The sequence below is a fragment of the Gekko japonicus genome, unplaced genomic scaffold, assembly GCF_001447785.1.
Source record: "Gekko japonicus isolate JY-2015 unplaced genomic scaffold, Gekko_japonicus_V1.1 scaffold1643, whole genome shotgun sequence".
Lineage (NCBI taxonomy): Eukaryota > Metazoa > Chordata > Lepidosauria > Squamata > Gekkonidae > Gekko > Gekko japonicus.
Genome location: NW_015169827.1, coordinates 307,613 through 333,243, shown reverse-complemented (window position 1 = coordinate 333,243; position 25,631 = coordinate 307,613). Strand labels below are relative to the sequence as shown.

The following is a 25,631-nucleotide window of genomic DNA, read 5'->3' as shown; positions in this document are numbered from 1 at the left end:
GCAATATCAAAAAGCCAGAGGAAAAGCTGAAGAAATTCAGTAAACTCTATTCAGTAGCCTACGCATCGGCCTTCACCAGCCATGACAGGCACAGGTCAAGGGGGCAAGTGGTGGATTTCACATCATCCAGGATCCTGTCGACCTCATCCTAGGATAGCCGACTGAAACGGTTCAGTATAGGACCCAAAGACAGCCCAGGGGTCTCCAGTTTGCTTACTATCAATCGTGGCTGGCAAGTTTTGGCAGAGCAACAAGATTTTATCTGCAAAATAGTTCCCAAAAACTTCACAGCTAATAGCTGATCTACTATGTTTTTGGTTACCCTGTGAGAGGGAAGTTAGTGCTCTAATTATTCTAAACAATTGAGCTGGGTGTGAGCTTGCAGATGCAATGGAAGATGCATAGAATTCCTTCTTTGCAGCTTTTGCTGTCATCTCATAGGCTTTAATAAATGACCTATAAGATGTTCTTGCTGCTCCATCATGAGTACGCCACCACACACGCTCTAGCTATCTTAGCTCCTGTTTCGTCTTCCATAGCTCCATGGTATACCAAAGGGCCTAGTTTGGAGTGGGAGCGAAGAGGGTGTCGGGGAGCAATTTCATTGATGGCTTCAGAAGGTTGGCACTGCTAATCCTCTACTAGCTCATCCAATGAATCACCAGGGGGCATCGGATCCTGCAGAGCATTCTGGAAACCAATTGGATCCATTAATCTCCACAGTTGAGCATAAATCAGCTGGCTACCTAAACAAAGAAGAGTTGGAATACCCAGTTGAGCCTTCAAGGCGAAGTGATCTGACCAGGGCACTGCCTCAATGGCATCCAGATCCATGTTTATCCCCATGCCAAAAATCAAGCCCAACGTGGACTTGCTTGATGCGTGGGAGCCAATACAAACTGGGAAAGTCCCAATGCCGCCATGGAAAATACTAGGTCCATCACCTGTGAAGAGGAGATGTCATGAGTATGGATGTTAAGGTCCCCCAGAACTAAAAGTCTGGGAAACTCTAAAAACCAGCCCAACGCCATCTCCAGCAGGCCTGGCAGGGTATCTGCTGGTGTGTTAGGCAGTCGGTGCCCCAGCCAGATGGCCAAACTCTCTTCTGCATCCCACGCCAGACCTACGCGATCAATAACACTGATTTTGGGTGCGGGAAGTTGCCTGAAGGAGAAAGCCTCTTGGATAAGTATTGCCGCCACTCCACCCTTTAGTCCAGAACTTATGGAGGACCGAGAACCCTGGAGAGGCCAGTTGTTTCAAGGTGACTGTCTCAACCTCCTGCACCAATGTCTCGGTCATGCAAGCCAGGTCCACTTTTTGTGCTGCAAGATAGTCTTGCAGGATCATAGTCTTATTGTTCATGGATCTGGCACTGCACAGCATCAGTGTTGGAGAAGAGTACATCTTCCTATCCCCACTACCAGTATGTCTCAGGATTGGGCTAAGGTTGGAAGGAACCTGAGCATAACCATATCTCAGTCTCCTTCCAGTATAATACCTAGCTCCACCACCATACTTCCCACATCCCTCGATTACTGGGATCTCCAACTCTATCATGGCCTCCCCTTGCGATGATGATGCAGGATGATATTTGCAGAGACCTAGCAGAAAGCTCTTGAGCTGGATGTGATGGTAAAGAAGTGGGAGGGAGAGGATAGGGATACTTTGCCTGATCCTATTGTCCATGTGCTGAAGTGGGAAGTAGAGGTCAGTCTGGTAGAGAAACTGAACCTGTTGTATGGCTCCAAACCCAATCGTCATATACCTAAATTCTCCCTGTTTTGGAGGAGTCCTGTGTTGGAGTCAGATCAAAGTCTGCTAATCTTGAGCTTCAAAGAAAGTTATTACTCTTACTAGTATTTGTTTGGGGGCAAAAGCTAACTGACAGGAGATAATCAAAACACAATAGTTAAGGTACAGGAGATGTACTTTGCCCATACAATTAAACTGGGAAGGAGTCTAATTTTCTCCCTTTGATGTGTAAGTCATTGTTTTAAAAAAAATCCCTTAAAGTATGCTGTAATATTTTTATTTTGTTGTTACAAACATTGACCATACTTTATGTAGGCAGAATCTCAAAAGATCTTAACTAGTCAGGATGCTGCCTTCAGGATGAACCTTCTTGCAAAGGTAGATTCATGTGGGTAGCCATGTTGGTCTGAAGCAGCAGAACAAAGTTTTGTTCAAGATATGAGCTTTCATGTACACACACACTTCTTCAGGTATCTCAAAAAGTGTGTGCGCACATAGAATCATAGAATGTTAGAGTTGGAAGGGACCTTGCAGGTCAATCTAGTCCAGCCCCCTGCACTCTGCAGGAGCATAGCCGAAAGATAGCCCTACATACCTACAACATACCTGAAAGATGGTCATCCAGCCTCCGCTTGAAAACGTCCAGCGAAGGAGCATCCACCACCTCCCGAGGCAGACTGTTCCACTGCTCAACCACTCTTACAGTTAGGAAGTTTCTCCTGATATTTAGCCGGTAACGACTCCCTTGTAATTTCCACCCACAAAAGTTTATATCTTGAAAAAAGCTTTGTTGGTCTTAAAGGTGCCACTGGACTCAAACGTTGTTCTGCTTCTTGCAAAGGGTATCTGAAAACCTCACTTCGCATATCAACCAGATTTAGCTGGCAATTTAGTTGCTTGTCAGACTGAGTCTGATCAAGGCTGCTTCTCCCTGGGCCTGTGGTGTGTGTGGGGAGGGTGTCTTTTCATGGCCTTTCCCTATGGTTTGTGGTGTCTTAAGAGGGGTCCAGAGATAACATGCCCCCCTCACCATCTCAGGGAGCTCGTTTGACAAGGTGGGAACCACTACTGAAAGGACCAGGGTCTAGCAGATGCCAGGCATGGAACTACCAGATGATGTCAAATGAAGTTGTAATTTTTTTTTGCTGGGCGTATCCCAGTCCTGGAGAACTGCACTAGTGTAAAACAGTCCAAGAAAGATGAAAAAAGAGGAACAGACAAATGATTATTCATGCCCACATGATATTTTATTGTTAAGGATAATCATCTTCCATTTGATTGGTAATATGGACAACAGATGCTATAATATGAAAGTGTTTCTTTAACAATTTCACTTTTGTTGTACTTTTTTATTTGCTAGATTGCAAGCAGTCAATGAGGGAAGAGGAGGGAACTGTGACAATGAACAGAAGAGGAGCAATCAAACAGGCCAAAATCCACTACATCAAAAACCATGAATTTATTGCTACCTTCTTTGGGCAGCCTACATTTTGTTCTGTGTGTAAAGACTTTGTCTGGTGAGGACAACTACTGTCATGGAGTCTTTATAAAAACATGTAACTGTAACGTAGTTATGAATCTGTGAAATCTTTTTAGCAGTCTAGATGTCAGGGAAGGGTGTTAGAAAACATATCAGTAATTATGCCTTTTTATGTAGCAGTTTGGATAGGAGCAAGGTACAGCATATTCTGCTTTATGTGATACTCTGGAGCATCCTTTCTCAGTATGTGGTCCTGATAACAATCACAGCACAAACACATTGCAGCTGCAGATCCTGTTCATGGATTCCCCAGGTTGCATCTGATTTCAAGTCTTTAAAATAACTTGATAGAGGATATTTATAGCTCCCTGTAAGGGAGGGGGGCATTTTTAGATACATTAGATAAAGGCAATTTGGGTAAAGTTGAAAATAAGATCTTTCATCAAGGCCATCAATCTGTTAGTGCAGATACTGCAGAATTGATTTTATATGTTTCCAAATTCCAGCTACAGTCAAGAGACATGTAATATTTTGCATCAACAAAAGCAAATCCAACCAAAAACTTTATTGGGCATTTATTACAAATTACATAACCTGATTGCACAACATCAAGAAATAACATGAACGATCGTTAAACTTTAAAGAAGGAAGAAAAAGGAAATGATCCAAAGTTATTAACAATCAAATCCTGGAGCTCATGGCAGCTAGGAAATACCTACACACTTGGATAGTGATGCATCAACAAAAGCTTACAAGCAGTTTTCAGGAAAGAACTTAGACTAGATTTCCCATTGTTCGGTTACAAAGCCATGAATGACTGTGGTCAGATCCTGTCTCAGGAAAGAGCATAGTTGAGTAACTGAATCTAAGTAATAAAAAGTTCTGCAGCTTATAACTCCAGATGCAGGAGCACTGAGGCTGCTGATATTAATTCTCTAGATGCAGGATCCATCATCAGCTTCATTTATTATCTGGAACCAGCTGCAGTTTGTTCTTCATGCTTTGGTCTCCATGCTTTGAGATTACTGCTCTTGTTTGACTTGTATCTTATGATGCATCATGAAAAGTATACAGAATTTTCCTGTATTCCACTCTACTCCTGCAGTGCATTCCAGATCCTAGAAATATCATTCATGGAGTCATGGGACCATGCGGAAGAATAGCTGTGTGGTTTGGGTTAGTGTAGTGGGAAAGGGTGCATAACCACCCTCTTCCTATCTTGTATTGGTGCAGTACACCTGACAGAAGAAAGAAAAGACGGTGATTGACTCTTTTGCTCTCCTCACTGCAGCCCTCTCCCAATCTACACAATTGTTGTCCCCTCCCTATCTGCACAACTTTTCCTCCATGCAAACCCCATTACCTTAGGAATGATCTTTCCATATCAGAAGGACTGCAGGAGTGGAAAGAAACATTGGAAAAATCAATGTTCTGTAGGTGCCCATTGATGTCAACCAAAATGGTTAGAGCTGTTTTACTGGTGGAAGAAAGATATAGATGTTGTTTTAGAAATGCATTATAAATAAGATCCTTGGCTGATTGATTGGTATCTTTTGGAATTCTGAAGATCTTGTTTTATGTTCTGTTTGTGACCTTTCCCCACTTACCTGTCTTACAGGGGGCTCAACAAGCAGGGATACAAATGTAGACGTAAGTTGATTTTATCACCTTTTGTTTTCAGATGGTAATAATCTATGAGCAACTTTAGCATATGAGGTCCATTGTTTTGTCATTAAAACAGCAAATAATAAGAGTTTACAGGATAAGTGATAGCTGTCATTTTCTACGCTAAGAGTTTATTAATCTGTTGCACTGAAACAGCAGTCTTATGGCACTTAAAATGAACATATATTGTGATATGTACCCCAGTTGAAGGTTAAACTAATTATAGTAAAAGGTTTTAAAGCACTCATATCTTTGAAATAAGCAAAAACAATACAAATATTTAATTAAAATGAGGGGAAAATGGTATTTGAAACTGCAATATTCACTTAAAAGTGGGATTTTTTTTCAATTTTTTGATAACAAAACGTATTAGACTTCTTCTGCCCTTCCAAAAAACCCCAAAAACCTTAAGTGTTGTATTGTTGTTTGTTGTTTATGCAGAATGCAATGCTGCTATTCACAAAAAATGCATTGATAAAATTATTGGAAGGTGTACTGGTACTGCAGCAAACAGCAGAGATACAATGGTAAGTTTTATATATTGGTTATATGTTTATATGAAGTTCTATATATTTGTATGGCATCCAATCTAGTTGAGAATGAGTGCGTTCGAGTAGGATCTGGGAGACCCCTGTTCAAATTCCCATTTTGTCATTAAGCTTGCTGGGTGACTTTAGGCCAGTCATAAACTTTTAGACTAATCTAATTTATAAAATTGTTCTAAGAACACAATGGAGGAGGGGAGACCAACCTCCCTGTGTTCCTAGGAGGAAGGGCAGGATAAAAATGTGCTTAATAAAACCAAATTATAATAATATAATAAATAAAACCAAATATACATATATATATAATAATATTGTTTCTAAGAATCCAGGTATTTTGGATCATCTTTATTTCTTGTGGATGTTGTATGAAAGGACCAAGGGGCAAGAAAACGGAGATCGGTAGCATGTTCCAGGAGTTTTGGTTTCCTTGTCAGAATCTAAATGCTGGTTGAGGGATCAAACATCTTTTGTCAAACAACTTGTAAACAGCTTTCTAAGTTCAGAGAGAGTTGTATAAAAGCCCCCCAAAAGCTGGTTTTGTTTTTTAAGGCTCTTTGGAGTGACAGGCTTCCTGAGCTATTGGCATGCAAAATACAGCTCAGGAAGCTGCAGAGCTTTGAGAGCAAATAAACTCTCAGCAGACTGTGACAGCAGCCATGAAATTAAAAGACGCCTGCTCCTTGGGAGGAAAGCGATGACGAATCTAAACAGCATGATAAAAAGTAGAGACATCACCCTGCCAACAAAAGTCCGCATGGTCAAAGCAATGGTATTCCCAGTAGTCATGTATGGCTGCGAGAGTTGGACTATAAGGAAGGCCGAGCACCAAAGAATAGATTCTTTTGAACTATGGTGCTGGAGAAGACTCTTGAGAGTCCCTTGGACCGCAAGAAGATCAAATCAGTCAATCCTAAAAGAAATCAACCCTGACTGTTCCCTGGAAGGCCAGATAATGAAACTGAAGCTCAAATACTTTGGCCACCAAATGAGAAGGGAGCACTCACTGGAGAAGACCCTGATGCTGGGAAAGATTGAAGGTCAAAGAAGACGGGGACGGCAAAGGATGAGATGGTTAGACAGTGTCATAGATGCAACGAACATGAAATTGAGCAAACTTCAGAGGATGGCGGAAGACAGGAGGGCCTAGCGTGATCTGGTCCATGGGGTCGCGAAGAGTCGGACTCGACTGTGCGACTGAACAACAACAACAAAAACCCTATGCAATCCGGGTAAGTTCCCCCATCCTGACAGAGCTAAATGATGCACTATAGATGTGCTTTCTGGCCTGCCTACATTTACATGTGGTAGGACAAGGTTTAGTAAGAATCTCAGGGATAGCAGAGCTTTTTTGTTCCAAAGGCTGAGGAGCTACACATCACATAAGAAGAACCTAAAGGATCAGGGGAAGGAGATAAGATGGGCACCGGCTGTCTAACAGGCTGTTTTCAACAGTAGTTGAGTGATTCTTGTTTTTTAAGGCTCCATATAGTGAACAACATTCCTTCCCAATTGATCCTTAAAACATTATACATTGCTTCTGACCACTGATGCTCTAGTTTGATTGTAGCCATAGTCGATTAAAAAAATTATTGATCTCTATTTGTTGGAATCTTGTTGTTACCTGGTTTACTCTGAGATGTAGTTTTAAAATAAAATTGCGACCCACCTTTCAAGGAGAAAAGCAGGCTAAAAATGACGCAAATAGACTAAGGTTTGCACAATTACTTGAACAAAGAAGAAGAAAATAACTTAAAACTTAACTATGGAAACTTCTTACCTGTAGTTGCTCTCTGAACTTTGCATTTCTTTTAAAAGACTTTCTCATAGAATAGATTTAGTTTTATTTATTATTTATTTCATTGGATTTCTTAACCACCCTTCCCCACCTACGCAGGGCTCCGGGCGGTTTACAAGAAGATAATTCCATACAATTATAAAACCAATTAAAACCATAAACATATAATATTAAACAAACAACATACATTTTAAACATTCCAATAACAGATGGCCTGTCTAGCATTCACATTTTTTGGAGGGGGGAGGGTACCAGGCAGATGTAGGAAACCATTGCTGGCTTCAACCAAAAGCCTGGTGAAACATCTCTGCCTTACATGCCCTGCGAAACTTTAATAGATCAGACAGGGCACAGATGTCATTCAGCAGAGAGTTCCACCAGGCTGGGGCCAAGGCTGAGAAGGCCCTGGTATCAGGTCCAACTGACCTTGGGGTTCGCTTCAGTAGATAAATTTGCAGCTCGCCAGCAGAAAGGAAACTCTCAGCACGCAGCAAAATGTAAAAAAACCTTGTTTCATTTAATTGAGTTAAAACATTCTAACACTCAGGATGTATGCACTGCCAAAATCATCCAGAGTATGAGCAATCGACAATAAAACATTAAAGTACCAGGATAGCTAACAATTCTTAAAAAGAAGGTTGCAGCTTCTTACAGATTAAGTCTTTATAACAAGCTCTGTAGCAACTCACAATAAAACGGGAGTCGATTCCATCTTTTGAAGCAGGTTATCCTTCAGTGCACGCAATACGAAGCAGGTTATCCTTCAGTGCCAGAAATACTCTGGTCCCTCCTGAGTAGTTGACAGGAATGCTATCCCGACCAGTGTTCTCTCTAAGCTGAGTTAGTGTGAGCTAGCTCACAGGTTTTTAGCCTACGGCTCACAGATTTTTGTCTTAGCTCAGGAAGGATGGCTCTGGAGCAAACTAACTTATACAGTAGCAGAACTGCTTGCTCACAGTTTTAATGCCAGTAGCTCACAACATAGAATTTTTGCTCATAAGACTCCACAGCTTAGAGGGACCATTGATCCTGACACACACACCCCCCAAGGGAAAGAAACACCAAGGAAAAACTTCTTCTGGACTGCTGCCACTCCCTTCAGATTACAGAACCTTGCAGCTGCTGGTAGTTATCACAACAAAGCTATATCCCCCTCCTTGCCAGGTAAGGTCCTGCCAAACTTATGACCAGTGTTTCCTCCAAGCTGAGTTAGTGTGAGCTGGCTCACAGTTTTTTAGCATCCAGCTCACACATTTTTGTCTCAGCTCAGGAAGGAGGGCTCCAGAGCAAACTAATTTATGCAGTAGCCAAATTGCTCGCTCACAACTTTAATGCTAATCGCTCACAAGGTAGAATCTTTGCTCACAAGACTCCACGGCTTAGAGGGAACGTTGCTTATGACCCTCTCCCAATCGTCAGGGCTTATCACATTATAGGCTTGTTCAGCCCTTATCCCTTACACCTGGCCCTGGTTGAGGCCAGACAGATATCTTTGGGCCCGGGAAGGGGTGGGGGAGTTAGGTGATTCAAGGTTTTTGTTTTTCTTGCTGCAAGCCTATAGGCTAGATAGTCAACTGAAGAAAGGATAGGTTTCAGATCTTCCCTTTATAAATGCATTTTAGTTCTTTTGAGTCTATGCCTTTCATCACATGAACAACTTTAATTTTGCAATGGCAAACATGAGAGAGCGAGGAAATTCCAGATATTTGTGTTACTCTACTGTAATGTCAATATACCTTCAGTTTCAGAAGGAGCGCTTCCACATCGATATGCCTCACAGATTCAAAGTCTACAACTACATGAGTCCAACATTTTGTGATCACTGTGGTAGTCTTCTCTGGGGACTGGTTAAACAAGGATTAAAGTGTGAAGGTAGGGTCTCCTTCTTTTGACCAATGTAGCCCTGGCTCTTTATCCAGGTGAAGGCATGACTTCCACATTGTGTATTTGTATGTCAGAGGGAGGGGTGTTGTGTTTAACTCTTTCACACACACACTTCTTGGTTTAAGAAGTGTGCCTTGCACTCTCAGCTGTGTTCAGAGAAATGGACTTCCGCACCTAGTGCTAGGCTTCCGCACCTAGTGCTGTTCTGGCTTTTTACTGAAAGGGCATGGGGTTTTCCCTTCTCTTTTTACTATTGAGGGTTAAGAAGTAAGCTTGTATTTGAGTTCAGTTAAATGTCTCATAAAGCAAATCACATGCATTTGAACACTTTGTTATTGTTGACTAGAATAGATTAATCGGTTATGATTATAATTTTATTTCTTTAGAATGTGGAATGAATGTGCACCACAAATGTCAAAAGAAAGTGGCAAATCTGTGTGGTATCAATCAGAAACTGTTGGCAGAAGCTTTAAACCAAGTTAGTCAGGTATGTTTTATTAGCAGTCTTCTTTCAGGAGTATTTTAGAATGCCACCTGTGGGTGAATACAGATGACCATTACTGTGTGGTAACTTAAATTGATAAGGAATTGTAAGCCGGTCACATATATTGACCTACTAAACTGTTGGGGGGGGGTTGAACCTTACCTTTCCCTTACTTCCCTGGATCGTAGATGAAGCAGAGAATTGTGGGAGGATTTTCTTTATCATATGGCAAGCTAGTGTTCACAACCGGCTTATTAAATGGACATGTGCATACTGTAATAAGTCACCTCACCACTTTGTAACCTATCACTGGTGTTCACTCTGCTCACAGATATATCTGTGTACAGACCTAGAGAGGGAACAGAAATGAGCATGCTGAGTTCTCCCTTCTATGTTCATTCACCCAAATGTAGATATGGCACCTACACAGATACAAGTCATATGCACACTGGTTCTGAGTGGTGGGTTGTGCACATATTTGAGTCATTTCACACAGGAGGGGCAGAAATTGCACATTATTCCGGTTTCCTCTCTGTATGTGTTGGTCTTATACATTGACATGTCATCTGCTAGGATTAGATTTCACTAAATTCATTAGTAATATTCTTACATATTTTACGGAATCTAATTTGCTTATTCACACTAACTGGAAATGGACATAGTAATAAATTGCAGTACAGTGGCATTTGACTTGAAAGAAAAAGGTAAGACCCTTTTCAGGATTATTAGATATATATTTATTGACATATAAAACCAGAAATAAGGTGCATACTGAAGTAGGTTACCACTTTCGGTGTAATTTGAATGGATTTTCAAAAGCAGGAGTATCTCGATTACCATGAGCCATGAAAGACAGGGCATGAACAGAAATAGTAATAAGGTTCAATCCAGGGTTTTTCCTTTCCTCTCAGAAGGAGGGACAACGTTTACTGATTACTCCCTTCCACATAGATCCATACTTTGCCCCCACAATATTCGATAAAAATCACAATTCCTTGTGCTTACGGAAAATGACTTTGGGGTCTAGCACAATCATTCTTAGAAAAGAAGTTTTATTAAAATTAAAGAAGCAGCAACTCATTTCTAGTCATATTGGTTGAGGAGAAACACTGAAAAAGTACAGATGGTATGGAAGAAGCTTTCATTGTCAGAGGTGATGGCTTCAGACTCTTTTTGGGGGGTGAGTATTTTGTTTGTTTGCGTGTGTGTGTGTGCGCGCGCGCGCGCGCAGGCCTGGAAGTCATGGTTGACTTCTGGTGACCCCTAATGGGGCCTGGATGTTTCAGAGAGATGGCTTGCTATTGCCTGCCTCTGCGCCCCAGCCCTGGTATTCCTTGGAGGTCTCCCTTCCAAGTACTTGCCGGGGTCAGCCCTGCTTACCTTCTGAGATCTGATGAGATCAGGCTTGCCTGGAATATCCAGGTCAGGGCTGCTTCAAGCTCTTCACAAACCAGAGTTCATATACAGTAGCTTGTTAACAAAGAATATGTAATGTGACAAGCATATCTATAAACCTCACATGCAGTGTTTAAAGTCACTTCACTTGTCATTTGTGCACATGGAGATAATTTCAGTAAAGAAAAACAAGCTTAATATGTGTATGTGTGCCACAAATGCCTTTCACACCAAAAGTTCTTGGGAGCTGGCCTGTGTGTGTGTGTGACTGTGTGTGTCTGTGTGTGTAATATATAAAATATCTTTACATGTTGTACAAAATATCCTGTGCAGTTCTTGTAATAAAATGACATTATAACAAATACAGTAATGTAATAATAATTAAAACTTGTTTTTCAACTGAATTCTAGATTGATATTATGTATATGTCATTTCTGTTCAGAAATCTTCCAGGAAATCTGAATCTGGGTCTGTAGACAGTGTGGGTATTTACCAGGATTTTGATAAGAAACCAAGAGCTCTAGGTGGAGATACAACAGGTGAGAGATAAATCTTACTACATTTTCTGTTGTGAATAGTTTTATCTATTAACACAAACATGCTAGTTTACCACTACAGTATAAACAATATTTGTGACTTTTGTAACAAAAAAAGCAACTCAAATTATACACAACAGTTTCTGCAGTTAGTGACCAACTCAGTATTACCCCCACCCCCCCCTTACTCCTTTTCTGTGTTCCTATCATATAATTTGGTGTCATGACACTAGCAAAGTATTATATGCAGTCATACTTATAGATTCAGTGTGCCTCACTGAGATTTAGTCCAAACACGTCTTCATCCATGGAATGAAGGTAGTTTCTTCATGCCTTAGGATCTTCTTCCTCCTTTGAACATCACATCTCCACACTGTTGTTATCCTTGGGAAGCCTGCCCCACAGTATGAAACTTGTAAGTTATACACAAAAAATGTCAAAACCTGAATTAATACAAGTATTTTTTTCAGAACCCAGTGATGACCACTGTTAGTTTAAGGTTGCTTTTTAATGACAATTTAAAATTTCCCCATCATATTTATAACTTCATGTACATGTATGCAAACTCATGCATTCACACAGTGGTTCACTGCATTTTTGGTTATATCTTGGTACTTAAAGTACTAAATTAAGTAACAGAATAGTGGGGCAGACCTTCTATTCCTACTTAAAAACTATCATTTTGCTTCTGCAGATAATAATGAATATGATAAGCTCTGGGAGGGAAGATCATTGTCACAACCATCCAGTAGGAGGAAATTCAACATAGATAGTTTTATTTTCCACAAAGTTCTTGGGAAAGGAAGCTTCGGAAAGGTAGGTATCTTTCAGGGTTTAGTTTTTTGTGTTAGATAATCTAATTGTTTTAATAGAAGAAAGGAAAAACAATTCAAGTAATTCTTCAAGACACTACAAGCTAAAGAAAAGGTCTGATTGAGGGCAGAGTTGAGTAATGGTAGCAACAGCCAAGGACTCCATAGGAGAAAGATACCCTTCCTGGCAGTGACAATAAAGTTCCCTCTGCACAAAGGGAAGGAGGCATCTCTCCCTCTACCTAGTGTTTATAGCCAGTTTGCCTCCATGGAGAAGTGGAATAAATAAAACAGGTCCATACAGAGAGAGGAAGTATCCTTCCCCTAGAGTTGTGTCTCTTCACAGAAAATTAAATTTAGTGGAAACATAGATAATAAATATACATAATTCACTTATCATCTGTTGCTTATACAGGGCGTTTTGATATGCTTGATGACTTGAGGTAACACCACCATTCCAGAAGTCTAGTGTGTTGAAGGGATGTAAGCCAGTAACTACCATTCACATACATTATAAACTTTTTTTCTTACAGTCAAAACTATTAACTTTACAGAAGGCCCAGAGAAGAAGTATTTATCACCTAGGAAGTCCCTAATTCAGCTTTCGTTGTGTGTTACAGGTACTGCTTGCTGAACTGAAAGGAAAGAATGAATTTTTTGCTGTAAAAGCTTTGAAGAAGGACGTGGTACTTATTGATGATGATGTGGAATGCACCATGGTAGAAAAGCGAGTCTTAGCACTTGCATGGGAAAATCCATTTCTTACCCATCTCTACTGTACTTTTCAGACTAAGGTATAATGTAGTCAATTATACTTTTGCTGTAACTGGTAGAGTGAAACAGATTGATAACTTATTTCAGGACAAGCAAGATTGCTTCAATGCTCCAGAGGTATTCATTTGCAGTTCTGCCTTATTTTGGCAACAAAATCAGCAGTAGGTAGCAGAAATAATCCATCTGACTACTGTAAGGTATTCTGTATAGTGTAGTAAAAGAACATCAAATCTCCAGTCAAGAAAGCCAGTATCCTGATACAAAGTGTATGATTAAAAATGGGAATGTAGAGGCCAAGTGTATTTTTAAGAGCTTAGCATATGAGGAATGATGCACATCTGCATGTTCTGTGGAAAAATTAACAAATGTTTCATATTAAAAAACTATCATTATGTTGTGGCTGGTTGTTGATTTGAATAGGAACTTCATTCAGCATCTGCTTAGAAAGAGTAAGTAAGTAGTTCGAGGAGATTATAATTCAAAATGATTAAAGACAGAACTGTACTAAAGGTATTTGTGTTCTGAGGTGATGCTTCATCTGAGCTTCACATCAGCATCCCAATGAAAAGAAACAATATGAAAATAAAACTCATACCGAAAAAATAAACCTAGCACTGCTCACATAGCAAATATCTATCTATAGCTCTTTATTCAAATCCCCTGGAGATACAGCACAGGTCTTGAACTACTGCCTGGGTGCTGTGTGAAGTGGCTAAGAGTGATAGAAACTGAATCCACACAAGATGAAAGTAATGCAAGTTGGGAAGGCTGAGGCCTTCAAGGACATTATACTTCCTGCTTTTGATGGGGTTCTGCTGACCCTTGCTGACTCTGTTAAGAGCCTAGGGAATATGCTGGATCCCGCATTACTGCTGGAGAAGCATGTTAATGCAACTGCAAAAAAAGAGAGGCTTTTCTTCCAAACTCATCAAGCGTGGAAGATGGGCCCATCTTGATTCAGCTGTTGTAGCTATCCATGCCATATTAACATTGAGATTAAACTACAGTAATGCACTGTACATGGCTTTGCCCTAGAGACTGCATTTGATACAGAATGCTGCAGCATTATTGTCAGGAGGTAGGTGGTACATGCACACTACACCCATTCTGCTGTCATGCCACTGGCTGCCCATCAGCTACCATGTTCAATTCAAGGTACTAACTAACACATATAAAGGCCCTGCAGGCCCTTGTACCCTCATATCTGCAGGACCACATCTCCTCCGATGTTCCACCATAACAGCTTCACTTATCTGTTCAGGGCCATCTGTGGGTGCCTTCCTGCAAATGGGCAAGATCAGTGACTGCCTGTAGATGTGCTTTTGCTGTTGTGGCCCCCACATTGTGGAATGGCCTATATGAGGAGGTCAAGAACGACACTTCTGTAGCTATGTAAACTGTGTAGAATGGATTTCAGGAGGGCTTCTTTGTTCAGGAAGGCACTTTATAAAGGGATAGGATCTGAGAACTTTACCACTGTGTTTAGGACATATCTGTTTGCCTCACGTATTAGCCTGTTGGCACTGTATTTTTCTCTACTGATTTTTGCCTTATATTTTCACTCTGTATCATGTCTAATATGCTGCGCTTACTCAGAGCTCTGTAATCCTAACTCCTTGTACATTGCTTATTAGATGTCCCTTCATATTGATTGTATCGGTCTATATTGTGTCATCTGCTTTGAATCTTAGTGAGATAGGCAGACTATAAATACAGTAAATAAATATATGGGGACTTTCTCTTACTGCTTGTGACATTTTCTAGCCCAAGGCTGCCACTAATACATGTGACTTGTGAAGCAGAATGCATGCCTCCTGTGGATATAGTTACATCAGTGGGTTAATGTTCTGTTTTCTTCTGTTTGTGAATAGGAACATCTGTTCTTTGTTATGGAATTCCTCAATGGTGGAGATCTGATGTTCCATATACAGGACAAAGGCCGTTTTGATCTCTTCAGAGCTACGTAAGTTGGGGGGGGTTAATAAGGAAGGTTTGCCCAGATCTTTGATTTGTTTTGCTGTTACACAGCTACACCTGTGTAACACTGTAAAACATAGGCAGTAGCAATCCTACAGTTGCATAGGTATGGGATACTGTTCTCTTGTTTCATTTTGCTGAGGGCTTGAAGGCAAAAAATTAAAGTGTCTTAGAAACATTGCAAGCAATACAGAGGAAAGAAAAATAATTTTCTTACCTTTTTTGATTAAAGTTTTTCACAGTAACATCAAGACATTTAGACTTGCCTGAGTGAACATTCTCATTTTTCTATCTAATAGTATCACACTGTGTATAGCAGAGAAATAGTGTTCTCATAAATGCAGTGATAAAATATGTGCTTGCATACTGGAAAGAGCAAACTCGCTTATTAAATAAAATTAAGTGTTGGCTCATACATGAATTATTCTTTTGATTCCCAACATTTTCCTATAAAATACATCCACTTCACATTGTCTGTATTAAGACTCCTAAAGCAAAACACAAGTCAAAATAGTATGCTTACTTCCCTGTTTGTTTTTTGAAGGTGTAGTGGCAGAGGAGAGAGGTCAAAGAAAAGAAATGGGAAAACCCCTTTTTAAGTATCATATGTTTCTGCAAAAAGACTATTTCAAGTGCTGGCGTCTCTGCTTTTATGGGGAAATGTCAAATCAGACTGGAGATAGAGGAAGCAATGAATCTGTAGAGAGAAGATAATATATGATGGGAAATTAAGACTGTGTGAGAACTAAACAGAAATGAACATGGTAGTGGATAGATCCTGCTTCCCATGAGTTTGGACGGGCTCTCTGCAACATGTAATGATTTAAGGGGAAACAAAGATTTTTAATTGTTTCTGAAAAAAAGAAGAGCGGCTAGGTCATCAGTGGGCTTCATGTCTAAACAGAGCGTACATCATTATTTCAAAATGCTTTTGCTCTGTTTCAGGTTTTATGGAGTGGAATACACATTTCTTAAAAGTGTGCAGCTCAAAGCAGAGCTTTCATAATTTGTTTGATTTATATGGATTGAACCAGGAGAAGAACAAAGGACTTAATTTGCAATTAGATTGGATTTGCTGTTCTAAAGCGGAATATGAGCAGCATTCTTAGGTCTCTTCTTTTGCCAATATAAATTCTCTGAATATAATACAGCATAAGTAAGAGTGTTTTTGGCACATATTTCCCCCCAGAAAAGTAGTATCTGAAGTAGTTTGACAGACAGTGGAGAACCGATCCATGTAAAATCCCCAACTGTAAGTGATACATACAGTATAACAAAAAGGGCTAATCTACCAATTCACAAAAGGATAATTTAGGCTTTAAAAATCTAGTTAAATAAAGGAAACATTTCTGCTTAAAGTTTCAAATTCTGGCAAATACATAAAGGAATGATTACTTTAATATTTTTTAAAAAACAGTCATTTTTTAGGTAAGCACACCAGAATGCAGTTTTCATTCTGTTTATGTAGAAAAGCTCAATTTGGAATAGAGCCCATATGTGAAGGAGGGCCTGTAAACACTGTAAATTGGCTCCACTGATGTCCTTATACAGTGATCATGGATCTTTCCTGCATTTCTGTCCCCCAGCAGTCCTTTTCTATCCTGTGTTCCACATGGACATACAAATCATAAGGTTCTCCAGATGAAATTACCCTTTTCCATCAGCATGTTTACTTAGAAGTAGCTCCCACACCCAGTAAATATGTGCAGGATTGCAGCCTTGAACTCCCAAGCCCACTTCCCATGTGGATGGGACACAGATTATCCAGCAATCGGTATAGTGAATTTCTGACTAGTTATAGTAAAACTGAGCCAGAGAAGAATCTCCACACTCATCTTCCACCTGAGCCGAATTTGATGTCAAGTGAGTGGGAGGCAGTCAAGGGCAGGGAAAATTCTTACAGCATCCTGACATTTTGTTCTGCCCTCCTTCTCTTCTCCCTCCCCAGTGGCTGGGGTGGATGACAGTGCATGAGCAGAACTGTTTCTGCTGAAGGAGTCATGATATTCTCAGGGCTAAAGGAGCAAGAATGAATGGAAGGGATTTTAATCCTGTTTGTAACAGATCAGAAACATTGGAGAATCGTGGGCTAGTTGGGGTTGGGGGTACCACTTGCATGTTGCTCAGGGTGCCAGACAGGCTTGCATGCCTTTAATAGTTACAGCAGAAATGAGTGTTATAGAAGTAACGGAAAAAAAGCACAAATATCCTGCCATTCATAGGCTTAGTACAAATTAGGCCTTTGTTATTATTTTTAAGTGCTTTTGCCCTCTTTCAGGTTTTATGGAGCTGAAATACTGTGTGGTTTACAGTTTCTTCACAGCAAAGGCATTATTTATAGGTGAGTGCTGATTGATCTTGGTAAGAGTCTTGTAAAATATTGCAACAGGTATGTCTCAATGATGAATTAGTGGATTCTGCGATTAACCTACAAGTAGAGTGTTTTACAAGGAACTGTTCCCTATTAAAATTTTGAGTTTATTCCAAAGGTGTTGAAAAGAGGCAATTCAAACAAGCACTTGAGACCAAATCTATAATTGTTTTCTCATGTTTTTCTCCTTGGCAACAAGGAGAATGAAATGTTATTTACATTACACAGAAGAATCATTGTTTCACACTAGTAAAGGCTGGGTGTTCTGCACCAAGCCTGAGATGCTTTGTCTTCATTCCAATGGCAGGGAAGGTCAATAGTATTTGAGCCAGGATAGCCCTCTTGTTGAAAGTACTCTGACTAAAGTTCTTTGGGATCAGTAGCAAATTATGGAAAGTTAAAAAGAATCCAGCATGCAGTGGCTTTGGATATTGGGCCAAAGTTTGATCATCTTCTGCTCTGAGATAGCTGGTAGATTTTGAGATATGAAACTTTTGGTTTTTAATTTGGAATCTTAATAACTGCAGAATTAGCATTCCTTTTATGTAGACTTATTAATGTATCATTTTTCAAGGCTTTCTTCAGGTAGCTCGTGTTAACTGCTGATTTGGTGCCATGCAGCCACCTAAGCCTTTATCAAGGATTGTTGTTATTTTCTATTAAGCCACCTACTGAAACTGCAAATAAGAGATGTTTTTAAAAATGTTCTGCGTTTTTGATTCAGCAGTTCCATTTCAGTTATTTAGAAGGAATCATATTTTTTCCTTTAATCTACGAGTATTAATCCGATAGGGAAGGAAGCAGACCTTGTGAAATAGCAGATTATCGTATCTTGGCCATTGTAGCTGCTGTTGGAAGTCATCTTCCAGGAAAGAGAGAATTTCTTGATGTCCTTTGAAACACTGGCTCGAATATGTTATTGCTAGCCAACAGCAGATCTGTTGGCCTTTCAGGTTGCTGTGCACTTCTGAGTTCAAATGTCAAAAAATTAGGGCTGTTGCTTCTTTAAAGCATCTTCAGAGTTTTAATCATTTTAACTGACTTTGCATATGAATAAAAGCAGTTTAAGAAAAACACTTTGCTTTTAAATATAGGTATGTCTTTCTTCTAGCAGGTAACATTTTAAGAAAGAGATGGCAGTTGTCATCTTCTAAGATGACAGTTGTCATCCCTAGCTTTTATAAGTACCTGTATTAGAAATGTCATCAGTTAATAAAGACATGCTTTCTTTGGTCAGACTATCAGTTTAGTTTAACTGATTGATAAGTGTGCCAGACCCACAGAAAATGAAAAAAATTCAGATACGGAAATATCTTTTTCTCGCATGTGCTCTAATACATAGTATCCAATTCATAAATATTTCAAACCTCTTGGAAAACAACATGAGCACAACATTAAGAAGTTGCTTTGATCACACAGATTGTCTTGTTTGCTTCTGTCCTTGGTAGCTAGTTTTAGAAGCATACAACAACTTTGTTGGCAACTGACTAACTTTTCAGTTTTTATGGCAACTGCCTAAGGCTAAAATCCAAAGAATGTATGTGCTGGTGATAATTTTGCATACAGCTGGAGCTTTTCTTCCTGTTTTCTTTGCAACAGTTACTTCTGATGTCTGTCAGTTTAAATCAATAGTTACGTGTACAAGGCAATCAGCTATCATTACTAGTGTTTGAAATAGGCATGTGCATTTAGATATTTCCAATACAAAACAGTGCCAGAAATTCCCTGCTCAGTTTTGTTCTGGCTGATACCTTGAGGTTTTAAGCAACTGGGGCACACACAAAATACATGACTCTATCTTTGTGTTGAATACAGGCATAGGACTACACACCATGATCCATCAGTGAAAGTAGCTGATGATTGTGGGTCTTCTCCACTTTCCCCTGCCCTCAGCAGTACCTTCCAATCCCAGGCAAGTGATTTGTGTTACAAGACCCACCTGAAGTAATAGCCATGCAAGTCAGTGAGATACAGTGAGGAGGGGGAAGGATGTGAAATCTCTTCCCTCTCTCTCTACTACCATGTAGCTTCACATATGGAAAAGGCAGACTACCTAGCCATATGGGTATTTCTCCACATGGGTCCCACAACCCGAGCAATCACTTTTCCTGAGGTCAGAAGAGACGGGGAGGGGAGGGGATTTGTGATCCTTGCATGAGCAGATCACTGAATGCAACCCATAGTTAATAACATACCTTCCGAGTTAAAAGACCTTGCTTCCACTGCAAAAATTCCCTCTTCACCCAAAGTGAGTATTATAATAAGGCCTCTGTATTTTGGTTCAGCTTCAAATGCATTATTTTCTTTTTTCCACTATGTTTTATTCACCCCTACTCCTGTCATGATTGACTCTGCACAGTTTCATCTTTATTGAAAATTAATGAAAAGTGTCCATTTGTTTTTCTGCCAACTTCAGCCTCTTCTTCATTACTTAAAGTATCCCATCCCAACAGACAGCTTTAACATTGATGCAGTTACATCAGGAATGTGAACCATTTTGGTGCTAGTTTCTGGTTAAACAATATGGTAATTTTAAAAACTTTTTCACAGAGACCTCAAATTAGACAACGTGATGCTTGATAAAGAAGGTCACATCAAGATAGCTGATTTTGGGATGTGCAAAGAGAAAGTCTATGGAGAGAATAAGGCAACAACTTTCTGTGGTACCCCGGACTACATAGCTCCTGAAGTAAGGCATACACACATGTAGTAAACCAAGACATCAAGTACATGATTCTTTCACAACAATTTAAAAATGTAATAAATTAAATTAAAAGCTGTTCATTAACAATGGCTTTTTAAAAATTATTCCATAAACTGTATACAGTAAATATAAAGTATTCTGTATGCTTCTTTCAGCTAATAACCTTTCCTTAAATAATTCCAAAGGTACCAATGTTTGTCTGTTGCAGCAAAAATAAGCTGCAGTGTTGTAACACCTTAAAGACTAAATAAATTGTATGCCAACATAAGCTTTTGTGGACTAGAGGCCACTTCTTTTGTATATGCACAAGCTTTTTCATAAGGTTGATGTTAGTCTTTAAAGGGCCATTTGGCAAAACCTCTGTTTGTTTTTTACTTTCCTTTAAAGCTACTAAATTGGTAAAAACAGCTTAAGTAGAGTGGAGGAGATAAAAAAACCCAAAATAACAGAAGTAGTATCTATACCTTTATGAACCAAATATCCTCAGTGGCTGTTGCTAGGCAAACACAACAGTATTGCCAGCCTTCAAGCCTTGCTTTCTGTCAGTAAAAGGCAGGAGGACAGGGCCCTTTCCAGGGCTGAGGGAAGACTCATTGGGGCTAGGGCTACCAAATAACAAATGACTTGCCCAGGACTGACTGCTTGCTACTGTTCAACAGAGCCAGCACACAAAAGACAGTGTTTTGTGGTAATTAGAGTTTCAGACTAGGATCTGGAAGACCCAGGTTCTAATCACCACTCTGCCATTGAAGCTCACTGGGTGACCTTGGGCCAGTTACACATTCTCAGCCTAAAGTATTGCACAGGGTTGTTCTGAGGATAAAATGGAGCATAGGAGAACGATGTAAGATGGTTTAGGTCCCTATTGTGGAGGAAACAAGTAAATATATAAGAAATGTAGCTGAAGATATGGGAAAGATAAAAAGTAGGCTGGTTAATGGGTTGGAATAGGGAATGGTGAGAATATGGGGGTTACCAAGAAGAAGAAGAAGAGAGGAAGTAGTGTGGGGAAGGGATCTATGGACAAGTGAGGTGTCCCCTGCAAGTCCTTGCAGGTTGCCCACCAAGCAGCTGGGCCTAGCCCTGCAGCCAGCACTGCACAACTGAGCCATAGTTGTCCTAGGGAGAGGCTGCTAGGGGAGTGAAGGAAGGAAAGCTGAAGACAGAGGGCAGATAAAGGTAGTTTGGCTGATGGAGAGAAGGAAGAAGGAAAAGGGAAGAGGCTATGGGAGGTTTCATGGGTGGGAAGGACAAAATGGGGGGGAGGGGGAAATGAGATGCACCTTACCAGTCCTTGCGGGCCCCTTGCTTGTTGTTTATATTTTGAATATTCACCCACTGCTATATGAGTTGCAGAAAACCCTTTATTTTGGCAACAAAGACTGCCCCCATTAATAATGTAAAATGAATAGACCAATACGGAATCGAAGTAACTAATATGCAGTATTAATCTGTTAAATAATTTAATGTTATATTTCATATTATGTTAGAACTGTTTAGTTTTCTTTATTATGTTATCATATAAAAGACCATTATAATTCATCATAAATATCAAATATGAAATCTTTGACAACTGCTTTGAAATCATAAATCAGAGCATACTCAAGACTCCATCGTATTTATGTAACTAGAATATCAATTAATCAGTAAATAATATAGATGTTACTATAAGTGATGGAAGAGTCATGATCTGGAAGCTTCCAATTGCATTTTACAAGTCTTCTTACTTCTTATATTGGCAATAGATCCTGCAAGGGCTGAAGTATACATTTTCTGTGGACTGGTGGTCTTTTGGAGTCTTACTATATGAAATGCTGATTGGACAATCTCCTTTCCATGGTGATGATGAAGATGAGTTATTTGAGTCAATCCGAGTAGACACACCTCATTACCCACGTTGGATTACCAAGGAATCTAAGGATATACTAGAGAAGGTACACGCTGACTTAAGCTAATGCATGTTTTCAGTATAGGGAAATGGAAGGCTATATTAAGGAGAACGTGTGAATCGAGTAATCTGAAAGGGCCATCAAGACACTTGTATTTGTACAGATATTATCTCCCAGGGAAAGTGTGAAAGAGTTTTGTGAGATGGAACCAATGCAAACTAACTAAGGGATTGAATAGTTTTATCCTTATCGGTCTGTGTTTTATACAGTTTTGTGATGTTAATGTCTTCTTGGTGGGTGAGCCATGTTGTATGCATGCTTTCCTACAAGTGGTGTCTGCTGCTGCCAGGCTTGGATTCTCGGTTGCTGTTGACCTGGGCAAGTGGGAGCTAGCGAATTATTCCACAGGAAGAAGGCAGTATAGGAACCTGTTTCCTGCCGGAATTCCAAGACTAAGCAGCAAGAATGGTTACAGTCAACCTAACCGGTTGTCTTAGACCTGTAGGACTTATAGAACACATCAAGTCTCCTAGTATTATATCTTTCAATAGCTACTGAAGTTGCACTCTCTACCTTAAATGTTGTGATCTGCAGCTATAGTAACTGAATTAGGATGCATATGTTATGTTTTGTAGTTGTTTGAAAGGGACCCAATAAAGCGATTGGGAGTAACCGGAAACATCAGAGATCACTCTTTCTTCAAGACGATTAATTGGACATTGCTAGAGAAGAGGGAAGTGGATCCACCTTTCAAACCTAAAGTGGTATATAATTTCTGAATCCCTCTTATGCTCAGCAAAGTGAAGAACTGTAAAACCTTATGTCAGTTGCATTTAGGAACTTTGTTGCTGTTGCCCTGCACTCTCCTTAGGGTAGTACACACAGGATATCCCCCCCCCCCTTTCATTCTCACAGCCACATTGGGAAATAGGCTACAGCAAGAGTGACCAACTTTCACAAGGTGTCCGATAAGATTTAAACCCATGTGCTTAGTCCTCAGCAAACACTTTAGCCCAGTGGTGGCGAACCTATGGCACTCAGAGCCCTCTCTGTGGGCACACGTGCCATCACCCCAGCCAGGCCCAGACCATCATTAAAGTGTCAAATTCTCTGCCAAATAATTTTAAGTAAATGAAAGCATTTGGGATTGCTTTCCTTACTTTGTTTGGATCATCTTAAGTTAATGTATGAATTGTTTTTTCTAAAGTAAAACCTCAGTATTCAGGTTAAATTGTTGTGTTGGCACTTTGCGATAAATAAGTGGGTTTTGGGTCACAGTTTGGGCACTCGGTCTCTAAAAGGTTGGCCATAACTGCTCTAGCCTCATCATCATACTGTTCTCTCATATATTAGACTTCTTGTATTTAGACTTCTGCCATTCATAACAGGGCCCTTGACACCAAAGTTTTTAGATGTAGGCCCAGAGGATATAGGATTTTGAATGTAGAAAGCATTTTTCTGTCACTGAGCTTCATTCAACTGACTTCATAGTTCTGATTGATAGTTCAAAAAGGACAGAATTCATGAGGAAATCAAGATTTTTTACTGCTTATCTATAGCTTATATATAAACTTTCTCCATGCCACATTGTAGGACAATACAGATGGCCAAGCCCAAATTGAATGGCATGGTGTCTGTATGAAAGGAATTGGTTATACTTACAGACTCTTCTGGGCAATAAATTAGTTTGAATCACCTAATTTTTGTTCTTGTTGCCATTCTACTTATCATACAGAAATCAGCAAATGACTACAGCAACTTTGACAGAGAGTTTCTGAGTGAGAAGCCTCGATTATCGCACAGTGACAAAAACTTAATAGACTCCATGGATCAGTCTGCATTTGCTGGGTTCTCTTTCATCAATCCTAAATTTGAACAAATTTTGGAGAAATAATTCTTCAAGCATAGAACGACGTTTAGGTACAACTATAAATAGAAGCACTCCGTATGAATTGTGATCAAAGGATACCATCATCTCTCCGTCTTCATTTTCAGTGATGCTCAATAATGACTTATTATGTTATACTGCTGATTATTTGGCAGTAGGTTGTGTTTATGAATCCTTATGAATCACGTGTACATGATTTTTCTTTCCAGAGGGAAAAATGTAAATTGTGTGTTTGGTTACTTGACTGTAGTTATCTATTGGGGAAAGAAATGTATGTATATGCTGTATATTTTGCTGAAGGGATGGAAGATAGATTATTGAAGAGTGTCTTTTAAATAAAGTGGAACAGCTAGCCAGTTCTTTTATGTCTTCAAAAGAAGTAACTTGAATTTTTATTCAGCTTATTCTGGGCTTCAAATATTGCTATTTTTAATAAGTGCCAGTGAGGGATGTGGTGCTTTGCAGGCCTTACTCTTATGAGTTTACAACCTTTTAAATAGTATGTGTGGTTCTTGGATAAACACCTATTAAAGATCACGAGTCTTGCAGTTCTTAAAAAGTAGTGTGCCCATTCCTTGACAGATGGCTATCAGACTGCTAAAACTTAAACTGAAATATTAAATACTAGGAATAAGACCCATTGTGGAAATAAATACAATGGACTCTAGGAAGAGGCTCTAGGTGGGAGCCCTTGCCTTGGGCACTCAGTGTCAATTTGCTGTGGCAACCTCAGCAGGGTATAATGACACAGAGTCCACAATTTTCTGCAGGGGAACTGATCTCTACCATCTGGAGAGCTGTAATTCTGAGTGATCTCCACCCCTCACCTGGAGACTGGCAACAGTGGTTCCCCAGGAGGAAAAGTACAGTCTTTCTCTGCAGTGATCTGCACAACAGCCCTGTGAGGTAGGTTAGGCTGAGAGTCTGTGACTAGTCTGAAATCACCCACTCAGCTTCCACAGCAAGAACCTGGGTCTCCCCCTGGATAAAATAACTGCTTTGGAGGGTGGACTCTATGGCATTCTGTTCAGCTGAGACCTCTCCCCTCCCCAAATTCTGGCTTCCGTAGACTCCTCCACAAAATCTCCTGGAATTTCCCAACCTGGAGCTGACAACCCTAGTTAGGACTGGCCCCAGTGAGTTCTTCACAAAGGCCAAAGTAGGCCCGGAAAGGGCCTCTTCCCTTTGCTTTTTTACTGACAGAACCAAGCTTGGTTGCCTAGCAACAACCATTGAGGAGAAAGTAAGCCCACAGTAGTTTTGGCAATTTATTCAGATAGGGAATGGAAGTGGGTGGGGGAGAGGAGTGGACCCAGCACCCAGCCAATGGCATGCGAGTACTCTTGAGTGGTGGTTGATAGGCCAATGGCTGATGGAGCACACAGCACAGCCAGTGGGAGAGCCGGAAAGTGCCAATACCCTGGGCTTTTATATATATAGAATGAGGTATAAGTTCCCTAAACTCATTAGGTCTTAGTTCTGAATAAACCTCTGTAGAACCAGCCAGAGTGTCTTTAGTGAAGGCAGGTGTTCCTTTACCTGAGGAAAATCGATCTAGAATGTTGGACAATTTCATCTCACTCACTAAGCTTTTTCACAGGAAGTTATATATTCTTGGCTGACTATGATTTTCATTTCAACTTAGGCCAATACCACACTTGGGAGGTGGGAACTTGT

At 40.1% G+C, this 25,631-nt stretch overlaps 1 protein-coding gene across 1 annotated transcript in view; it reads left to right on the top strand.

Annotated features, from left to right (window-relative positions):
• PRKCD (protein kinase C, delta) overlaps nucleotides 1-24,108 on the top strand; it is a 110,653-nt gene extending 86,545 nt beyond the window's left edge. The window contains exons 5-18 of the mRNA XM_015417252.1: nucleotides 3,116-3,272; nucleotides 4,854-4,885; nucleotides 5,342-5,427; nucleotides 8,983-9,112; nucleotides 9,511-9,611; nucleotides 11,446-11,542; nucleotides 12,234-12,355; nucleotides 12,972-13,145; nucleotides 14,997-15,088; nucleotides 17,381-17,443; nucleotides 20,024-20,162; nucleotides 21,923-22,111; nucleotides 22,702-22,830; nucleotides 23,802-24,108. Coding sequence (XP_015272738.1) covers nucleotides 3,116-3,272; nucleotides 4,854-4,885; nucleotides 5,342-5,427; nucleotides 8,983-9,112; nucleotides 9,511-9,611; nucleotides 11,446-11,542; nucleotides 12,234-12,355; nucleotides 12,972-13,145; nucleotides 14,997-15,088; nucleotides 17,381-17,443; nucleotides 20,024-20,162; nucleotides 21,923-22,111; nucleotides 22,702-22,830; nucleotides 23,802-23,960 — 1,670 coding nt within the window. The 3' untranslated portion in view covers nucleotides 23,961-24,108. The remainder of the gene's footprint in view (nucleotides 1-3,115; nucleotides 3,273-4,853; nucleotides 4,886-5,341; nucleotides 5,428-8,982; nucleotides 9,113-9,510; nucleotides 9,612-11,445; nucleotides 11,543-12,233; nucleotides 12,356-12,971; nucleotides 13,146-14,996; nucleotides 15,089-17,380; nucleotides 17,444-20,023; nucleotides 20,163-21,922; nucleotides 22,112-22,701; nucleotides 22,831-23,801) is intronic.
• The last annotated feature ends 1,523 nt before the right edge of the window (nucleotides 24,109-25,631 follow it).